The sequence below is a fragment of the Schistocerca nitens genome, chromosome 3 (assembly GCF_023898315.1).
Source record: "Schistocerca nitens isolate TAMUIC-IGC-003100 chromosome 3, iqSchNite1.1, whole genome shotgun sequence".
NCBI classification, from domain to species: domain Eukaryota; kingdom Metazoa; phylum Arthropoda; class Insecta; order Orthoptera; family Acrididae; genus Schistocerca; species Schistocerca nitens.
Window position 1 is genome coordinate 724,318,787 of NC_064616.1, and position 10,528 is coordinate 724,329,314.

Sequence of the window (10,528 nt, forward strand, 5' to 3'; positions counted from 1 at the left end):
GCTAAATTTGTGATCCCTTGATGCCTCAGAACATGTCCTACCAACCGATCCGTTCTTCTTGGCAAGTTGTGCCACAAACTCCTATTCTCCCCAATTCTGTTCAATACCTCCTCATTAGTTATGTGATCTACCCATCTAATCTTCAGCAGTCTTCTGTAGCACCACATTTTGAAAGCTTCTATTCTCTTCTTGTCCAAACTATTTATCGTCCATGTTTCACTTCCATACATGGCTACACTCCATACAAATACTTTGAGAAACGACTTCCTGACACTTAAATCTATACTCGATGTTAACAAATTTCTCTTCTTCAGAAACGATTTCCTTGCCATTGCCAGTCTACATTTTATATCCTCTCTACTTCGACCATCATCAGCTATTTTGCTCCCCAAATAGCAAAACTCGTGCCTATTTCGTGCGGATGCGATGAAATGGTTATAATATGCACATCCAACCCTGTAGTACACTTCATGCCAATTTGATGTTTCTTGTGTGCTGTCTTCACGGTGTTGCAGTTTTAATGGCCAGCAGTGTAGCTGGTGCCGCAGTGTTGAACCACAGAACTTGTGAAATATCCTCATTTACAAACAAACGTATATGTATAAAAATTATTAGTTATAACAGTAAGCCGGGCCCTGTGGCCGAGCGGCTCTAGGCGCTTCAGTCCGGAACCGCGCTGCTATTACGGTCGCAGGTTCGAATCCTGCCTGGGGCATGGATGTCTGTGATGTCCTTAGGTTAGTTAGGTTTAAGTAGTTCTAAGTCTAGGGGACTGATGACCTCCCACAGTGCTTAGAGCCATTTGAACCATTTATAACAGTAAATATTTCAACATTGTGTTTCGTAACGTGCAATGCCAGAAATAGTGCTAGTTATAGGTATATTAAGTGTCGTGAGTCGATACAGTTTCGCTATTTGGCAACGTATTCACGCTTTTTCAGTGTTATTTTGTAAGAGTAACATCTTACTTATGGGAAACAGCAATTGTTTTATATATCTTTATCATGCGTTTGAACTAGGTCAGCCACATACGACAAGGCTATTCAAGTACAATTATTTGACTTCTCTTCCTGCTGAACAAAATTAGTGGCCATGTTAGCTCAATACATTTATTTATTTTTTAAAATTTTTCTTTAAAGATTGGTTTTTGCGTAATTTTTACTCTACCAAATGTTCTCGACAAACATCTCTGTCAATTTGTGACGTATTGTCCGAGAAATTGAAAATGTGAACTATAATAAAGAGAGACATAATGCAAAACTATATGTTGCTGGAAAATTATTATATCAGCAAGCATCGACTGTGAATCAGCGTTTTGAATACTCACAGCTATGTGGTTTGCTAATGTCTGAGCTACAGACACAAGATGCCATAAAGCACTTTAAGAGCAACTGACGATAGTCTCAATGCTGTACGATGTGTTGATATCTTTCCGCATTTGCCTTTTTATTAAGCACAATATAGGGACCACACACTAACCACAAAAAACTCCGACGCCGTAACACAAGCCCCTACGTACCTCACTATTGGCATTACACTTGATCGTAGGTAATGTTCTCCAGGCATTCGCCAAGTCAAATCCTTCCATCGGATTGCCACATGATGTAGCGTGATTCATCACTCCAAATCACTCTTTTCCAGTCATCCACTGCCCGATGACGTCGCTCTTTACATCACCTCAATGTTCAGTAACTACAGAAATGTGTGCCTTATGAGGAGCTGCTTGATCATTGTACTGCATTATTTTGAGCTCAATACGCGTAGTCACTGTACTAGCTGGACTGATGTAGTATCTTGGAACTCACGACGAATTCCTTCCGATAATTTCATGCGATTTTGTACAACCACCATCTCCAATGCTCGACGTTCCCTGTGCGTCAGTACTTGAGATCGGCCTGGTCTTGGTTTAGCTGTAGTTATTCCTTTGCGTTTCTGCCTCACAACCACATTACCCACAGTCTTGGGTAACTTTAGAAGGGCTGAAATGTCTCTGGTGGGTTTGTTACTCAGGTCACTGAGCTACCTTGCCCGGCCCATCCAGTTGTAACTGCTGTTTTACTGACAGCACAATCTTCCCACCCCATGTAACACTACGGGTCAACTTTTCGTGACATCCAGTGGTCAGTTCTGCATTACATACAGATGTCCTGGTACTGTTTTACAGACAGTGTACTATCTATCTATCTATCGCTTGAGCCCTGTCCCGCAGTTACGCAGGGTCAGCCATCATTAATTGGGTTTGGCATGTTAATGGTTAAGGGGTGGCCGGATGCCCTTCCCGCCCCAACCCCGTACCCCCTGGGACGGAATTAGTGTACCCCAGCTGTCTGCGTCGAGTGTAATCCATGGAATAGTGCGAAAGTGTTCATATGTCTGCGAGCTGTGTAACTGAGGTGGAACTTGGGGACCAGCCCGGTATTCACCTAGCGGGATGTGGAAAACCGCCTAAAAACCACATCCAGGCTAGCCAGCACATCGGCCCTCGTCGTTAATCCGCTGGGCGGATTCGATCTGGGGCTGGCGCGCCTACCCGAGTCCAGAAAGCAGCGCGTTAGCGCTCTCGGCTACCCTGGCGGGTTTTAGAGATAGTGTACCTTTTTCAGGAAATTTGGTTACATGCTCCAAGTTACTCTTAGAAATATATAATAATAAAAATTGTTGTGGACGCAAAGGAATGATAAGTTTTACATTATAATTTCGATTTCTAGCCAAAAAGTAATGGTGTATAATTTGAGGAAGTTCCCATACTTTCAAAGGGCAAATTCCTTCCATTATCCTACAAAATTAATGCGGAAGTAAAGGAACCGTGACGAAAAAGTAATTTTGACTGAACAGTAATGGGCAATACTATCTCCAGAGTACGAGTAAGATCGAGGTGTCTCAAGAACTACTTATTAGGCCAAGACCAAGAGAAATACGTAATGATGAGGACATTTGGGCTACTTCCGCAAGGAGCGCGGTTCGAATCTCTGTCTGACCGTAAGGTTCAAGATTTCGACGCTATTCCAAAGGCATTTAAGGTACATCTTGGTGATACTTGCGCTAAATAAGACACTGACTGATCGTCATCCAACTGAGCTAGTACACCATCACTAATGACTTCGGTGTAGCTGAAACATAGTCTTCAGCTTCCTTTCTCATTTCTCTCCTTAGGTTTCGAAACTACTTTTTCGTGCCATCAACTGCGACGGAAAGTTTCTTCATTGCGTGTATCACAGCCATAAATTTGTTAAGCAAATATGGCAATTTTCCACAAAAGGCTGTTAGTTATTTCAACTTTTTCTTCATTTCATATCTATTTTCGCCTTTTTAAGCCTTTATCCTGTATTTAGATAGAAAATAGTATCGTTCGTATGAATATGGCAGCGTATTCACATTACGTGCTTCCGTTCGTTTTGGCGTACAATTTACAAACTTAACTGTTCTTTATGTTTTGCCAATTAAATCTGTAAACCAAAGCAAACGGAAGCACGTAATATATGTACGCTGCCATTGTTATACTGCGGCATCTTTTTCTACCTAAATCCTGGATAATGGCTTAAAATGCCGAAACTAGTTTAGGCACAAAGAAATAGTTAAATAACAGCCTAAGTCGAAAATGTAACATTCTTTTAATTAAATAGAAATTATATGGGTACATTCAAAATGACTTTGTCGACGAAGTTTTGAACGACAGAACTTGTGAAATATCCTCACTTATAAACACATATATACGTATAAATATTATTAGTTATAATAATAAATATTGCTACATTTTATTTCTTAACGTGCAACGCCAGAATTAGTACTACTTAGCGGTATATTAAGTGCCGTGAGTCAACAACATTTTGATATTCGGCAATGTATTCACGCTGAGACCAGGGTGGAGAGTGGTTGAAGAGATGTGTATTGCGAGAGTTTGCTGAAGGGACTGCACTAGCAATTAACGGTAGCAGACGTCTGCCGAAGCGGCTCGCACGAGAGTTGCTTTAGGCGTGGCTAGCCTCGATTGCACACAAAAAAGGATGGAAAAAACCGGACTACTTAGCCTTGGCCCGAGACAAATTACTAACCGGTGTGTGGCGAGGTAGTCGGACGTTTTGTAATCGCACTCAGTTATAGCTTCGTCAAGGTCTCCATTTTATTTTTATTTTTGCCCATCGCCACTTTTTGTGCTGTCCGTTACTGGATCGCAGCCCGTCCGTATCCTCACCCGGCGTCATCCTTAATATGCCAAGGCGGGCAGCGAGAAGCCTTCCGACGTCTAGACGCTGCTCTTCCTTTTGCCGGCGGGCCCTGGTCGTCGATGAACGCTGACCGGTTGCCTTGCAGAACGCCGGGATAAGGTCGCCTGAACCTGTCGTTTGCAATTCTGTTGCCATTACTTGGTATGCAGTCTGGCTGAGTGCACCGGGTGGCGCTGAGGTGTTATGCATCAAAGAACTCTTGCAGAATGTCAAATGCCATAGCAACAGTGTCTTTGTCGTTTTTTATGCCTCTGCAGACTAAGTTGTCTGATCAACAATGGAGCTAAATGCAAAGTAACCAGCCATTAATTTTGTTCTCGAGTTATTCTGTTCGTCGAAATTAATTTGCTTCGTAAAAATTATGTCTGTTCCATGATTAAAACGTTGTTGCTCCAAACAACATTTCTTTTGGCGGATTTTGTGATGCTCTCACTTACTTCATCCATGTTTTAAGTTTATTTATATGTTTTAGGGATCACAGAACACGATTGCAAAACTAGAAGGGGGGAGGGGTGGGGGAGGAGGAGGGAGGGATAGGCTGGGGAGGGGAGGGGAGGGGTGGGAGTTAAATCAAAGCACGCATCAATACGAAGAAAGAAGAAAGATTATCAATCGTAGCCTCATTGAAGAAACTATATAGGTATTCGCATGGTTCCTTCCAGTGAGTTACCGAGTGCGGTAGCGCAGTGGTTAGCACACTGGACTCGCATTCGGGAGGACTACGGTTCAAACCCGCGTCCGGCCCTCCTCGTCTAGGTTTTACGAGATTTCCCTAAATCGCTTAAGGCAAATGTCGGGATGGTTCCTTCGGAAGAGCACGGCCGCTTCCCTTCTCCATTCTTCCCTTATACGAGCTTGTGCTCCGTCTCTAATGACCTCGTTGTCGACAGGATGTTACACACTAATCTCCTCTCCTGCTCCTTCTCGAGTCAACTATGGGAATCCTAAGTCAAGATCGGCGGACGGGAATTTGAACCCCGTACCTACCAAGTATTAGTGAAATTTACCAAACACTGTTCGCAAAGCTGTGCTATGCGCTCGATGAATGATTCGTACATCATTGTCTTTTAGGAGTCAGGATTCCGTTGCAAATTACACTGTCTTCTAATTTTCAGTCCTCAAATAGAGCCCTCAGGCCTTCTCTTACATCTAGAGTTTCTCTTTACAGCTGAAGACTGCTGCGTCATAGAAAATGAGCTACACACAATAATAATAATACTATCAATAATTCGACTAGTTTTATATCTCACCCAGTAAATCATGGGAGAACTCACAGGTCAACACCGACTGAAAACCTACGGTTTATGTTGTCATTTTTCACATATAAAATTTTTTAGTGCTGGGGAATGCCATGTAAAGAATCTGCCAATTCCGGATACCAATGGTGGTTCAGCTGGATCAGTTCAATGTTAGTTCTGACGCCTTAACCTCGAAACCGTATAATTAACGTTCGTTCTTACACTAGGTGCGTTGTCGACAGTATGGAGCAGCTGCTTCAATGAATGAACAAAACAAGACCTTCATCACTGACAAATATGGAAAGCAGAAGCAGCTAATAGATACGTACTTTCGATTAACTTCTCGTCCACTCCGCATCAATCAACGGTATTCGCTGTGGTTTATATCAACAGCTGATAACAGTAATCGCTTTTTTCCGTGAATAGTGCTAAACGAATCTCCATGGAACGATGGTTTACGCGCTGGAGTCACATTCGGAAGTGCCAGTTTCAAATCCCTTCTCGACCTCCCTGAATTAGGTTTATGTGGGTTCGCAAAATCATTTCAGGCGATACCGGCATTGCTTCATTAGTAACACTACGGCCAGTTTATTTTACATCCTTTGCCAACTGAGCTAGTGCGTCGTTTTTAACGAGCTCGTTGTTAACGCAACAGAAACCTGCAATTTTCCTTTCTTCTTCCAAACGAATGCTCAAGCAGGGAATCAGACGGTTCTGCGCAGATTTTTGGAACACTAATTCATCAATAATAATGCATGCGATGAAAATCAACAATACATGTGACGAAAATATATGCAACGAAATTCTTTTTCAGTTTAGGTTCACTGCAGGGGATCTGGGGATCTGTATGGGGCAGCACTATAGCAGACGAAGAGCTGTGTATCAGGGTCACGCTGGAAATTTCTTCACAGTCCTCCATTCGTTTCGTAAGCCAATTAATATGAGAAAAAAGAAATCGATTTAATTTCAACGATAAATGATTATGAAACGAGTTCAGAAAAACTATAGCAGCCTTCGAAAATTCCATGGAAAAGTAACGACAGCGTGTCAAATACGAGCACGTAGAGATTACGTATCTGTCCTCTCCAAGAAGCATTTGAAGCCGAGGAAGACGGCAGACAAACGCAGGTGGCACCAAGGTTTAAAAGCTGGTTCAAGTAGCACAGTCGTTACTCGAAAGGATTTGCGAGGATAATACAAATGGTATACAGATACAAGGAACATGCCGTCCAACACGGAAAAGTTTTCCCAAAACTCCGGCGGACTGTCCCTAGAACAGATTCAAGAGATCAGTACTACTTATAAAGAATTCATAACACAAATACCACGCAGATAAAAAAGAGAACAGTGGTACGAACGAATACATTTATTTTTCTTACACTCGATTCTTGTAATGTAAAACATGGAAAGCGAAGAACTGAGTCACCATGAACCTACTCTAACGGGTCTCATAGCGACTTGAACGATAATAATGCAGTTACAGAATTGAAAACTGATTCAGAATAACCACGTAACCAACACAAATGTACAGCTGTTCCATTCCTCATTCAAATGTACTAGCAACTCATTTTAGTCTGTGATCATTTTGAAAAAACGATATCATGGCATTCTTTGGCTTATATATGTCTCGCAGTTATCTTTTTTGAAGATAAATGCAACGATGGACAGCTCTTCTCAAAATATGTATATTCGTATAAGACGCATCCCCCCAGCGATCATTCGTCACACTAAACTGAAAAAATGTTTCTTAACTGCAGTTACGAATCAGTAATAATTCTAATGAGTTGATGAAATTCTGACTTCGGTCACATGATATGAAGTCTTTGACAACATTCTTAAAAATGGATTCTTGTTAACGTTACAGTTTGGATCGACTGAAAATTGTGTCTTTATGTCTTTTCGTGGTTAACGGAACAGTCACTAGTCACTGAGAAATAAATCGTGAGTAGTACTCGTCCATAGAACAGTGCAGCATACATTGTCTTTCCAAATCAGGTGAGGGGTCTACCGCTAGACCTCCAATTATCTGGAACGCGTGTTGCAATCATTACGCAAAGTATAGCAGTGCAATGCAGGAGGACATTACACAAGTGTTTCAGTGTTAAATGACTCAATTTTAAAAGTGGCAAACATACTCCGAAGTAATGAAAGCCCTACATCTGACCCAAATTTCTCATCTCTTGTCGGACTGAATGAAAACAGTAGTCTCGACAATGTTTCAATTGAGCGTGCGATTCCATGCGGAGAGAAGTTTTCAAAGGAATGCGCTGGAGCTCTGACGCTGTAAACTAAAGTTCGGTTCTCCATAGTTTTAATGTTGTCATGTAGTCTTACGTATGAAGCAAAAACCGGTCTTTATCAAAGTAAATTACTACATTCCGTAAGACAGAGTACTTCTCGGACTACCGTGATGTTTGGAGCGCTTGTTTATTAGGAAATGCTACCTCCCAATGCCTAAAATGTGACTGTAAGAACACATAGAGAAATAGAACACGCTGGACGCCTTATAGATAAATTGTCTTACACTTTGGAAGGTCGTCTTTTCCATTAATGTTTAACTATGCAGTATCGTTAAAAACAGAAGACACTGATGGTTCTCTAAAGTGGTATGAGGTGTGTTATGGAATGCAGCAGTGGATTGAATTTCCTAATCGTCTAGTCGAACCTTCTTCGTGTGAACTGCCGAGATTTACTATGTGTTACTAAAAGTGCATGAGTAAGTCAGAAAAATCCTGCAGTGTTCATAATTGTATGTAATGTTAGTAGACAGAGTACATATAAACTGTTCACTTTATGTGAAAACGAAGGAATTCACAAAAACTGCTCTTAGCTTCTCGAGCGTAGGTCTCACCCTTTATTATTATTATTCTCTGCAGTCTCTGCACCAAAATAATCTGCAGATTTTTCTTTACAGAATTCTCTCGATGAAATATGTCCATCATTTACGAATACGTACTTATACAAGCAAAGAAAACACTTTCAGATAAGCATAATTATATATAATCTTTTAACGGGAGGGTCGTTTAATAACTATATTACTACACACCGAGAACGTTTCACGAAAGTTCCGTATGATCTCACTCTAAAACAACGACAGTTGTCTCAAAATAATTGATTGTCCTTAAATTTGCAACTGAGCAATATTTCTATCCCAAATGGCTCTTGGTTCAAATGGCTCTGAGCACTATGCGACTTAACTTCTGAGGTCATCAGTCGCCTAGAACTTAGAACTAATTAAACCTAACTAACCTAAGGACATCACACACATCCATGCCCGAGGCAGGATTCGAACCTGCGACCGTAACGGTCGCTAGGCTCCAGACTGTAGCGCCTAGAACCGCACGGCCACTCCGGCCGGCATTTCTATCCCAAGATCGTGGCATATATATATTACAACTGAGCAATATTTCTATCACAAGAACGTGTCATACACACACACACACACACACACACACACACATATATATATATATATATATATATATATATATATATATATATATATGCCACGTTCTTGGGATAGAAATATTGCTCAGTTGTATATATATGAAAACTGTGAAAGTGCAAGCAATATTATAACATTACTCTAAGTCACTAATTAGTGTCAAGCACTGTTGGTACGCAAAGGTGAAGTCTCCATCCACAGATACCGGTGAACCTCGACTGACCACTAGTGAAAAGTAATAATCTATCAGAACAAAATATTTCACAAATGACGCGGCTAAGTAACGTCTTCTTGCAGAAACGACGCACAGCACTGTTGCAGAAGCCAGAATGGTGGCGGTGACGGGTACTTACAGGGAGCGCGAGGGCGGCCATGGTAGCTGTCTGCACACTGTGAGCGCCGCCGCTGGAGCCAATGTATATATAGGCGCGGCCCGCCTGGACAGCCTGACCCGGATTGCGGCGTTTGCACCTGGAGCCCAAGCTCAGCCTGATAACGTATTGCAGCTAGCCGTTTTTTCAGCTCTGTCTGCGCGGGCGGGCTAGGTCTCGGCGAGGCGAGGCTGATGGCTCCGCAGAATCGCATCGCCAGCTGCTCTGCCCTCCCAGCACAGAGTGCGTCTTCCTCCCGCGCTTCGCATCCAATAGAAGACCCTTCCCTACCTAACAAGTCGACTGCTGCTTCTTCCATTCGTGATCCCATCGCCTTCCAGCTACAGCACTTTTGCTGGTGGTTTTTTCAGCTGGATATTTCGTCCGCAAAGGATAGTATCATGAGGGCTGCGACTGGTGATGAATTGAAGTAAAACAATTACCGGCATCGGTCAGTTGTTTATTTTTTTTTCACAATGCGTTTCGATGTTTCTCTCCCCCATCTTCAGGTGGATGACTGTTGATGACTGTTTTGTTACATTCCTAGTGTTAGTGTAGACCTCAGGCGCCTTTTCCCAGTAGCAGACCAGGTTGGGTTTCATATTTTGCTGGTGACAAAATTGGTCTTTCAGAAAACAGGCTGTTAAAGTTAAAAAACAACATGATTTTGTGAGAGTAAAATATTCTTAAAGGAAAATAGATCGAAAAGATGCTGCATACTGCTACCTGTTGAATGTGCCCTTCACTGTAAACTATGTTTACACTGTCACTTCACACAAAGGTGTTACACATATCAGATATTGCTCCTTTCACTAATCTTTGCGCTCTATGTAAACATATCTCTGACACGTGTAACATATTTGTGTGAAGTGATAGTGTAAACTGACATTTTACTCTTACAAATCCACCTTCTTTTAACTTTAACGCTGCCATTTCTGAAAAAGCAATTTTATCACCAACAAAACACGAAGCATAACCTGCTTTGCAATTAGGCTGCTACTGGCAAAAGACGCCTGTGCTCTACACAACAGGAATGTAGCAATAGAATTCTCCACTTGAACATGATTGTGCGAACCATCGAAACGCATAGTGAGAAAATAAAAAAAGTGACTGACACAGTAAATTGTTTTATTTATATTTTTTTAGCTACCAATTCCCAAATTACCTGAGACGATTCGAACGTCAAATCGAGTTGAAAGGCCGCTCTGTTGTCTAAATCCTACGACTGACAGTTATTTTCTTGTTCAA

General features: G+C 41.8%; 1 protein-coding gene across 1 annotated transcript in view; it reads right to left on the reverse strand.

The window, feature by feature from the left end:
- LOC126248695 (uncharacterized) overlaps window positions 1–9,396 on the reverse strand; it is a 57,649-nt gene extending 48,253 nt beyond the window's left edge. The window contains exon 1 of the mRNA XM_049949976.1: window positions 9,263–9,396. Coding sequence (XP_049805933.1) covers window positions 9,263–9,283 — 21 coding nt within the window. The 5' untranslated portion in view covers window positions 9,284–9,396. The remainder of the gene's footprint in view (window positions 1–9,262) is intronic.
- Between the last annotated feature and the right edge of the window lie 1,132 nt (window positions 9,397–10,528).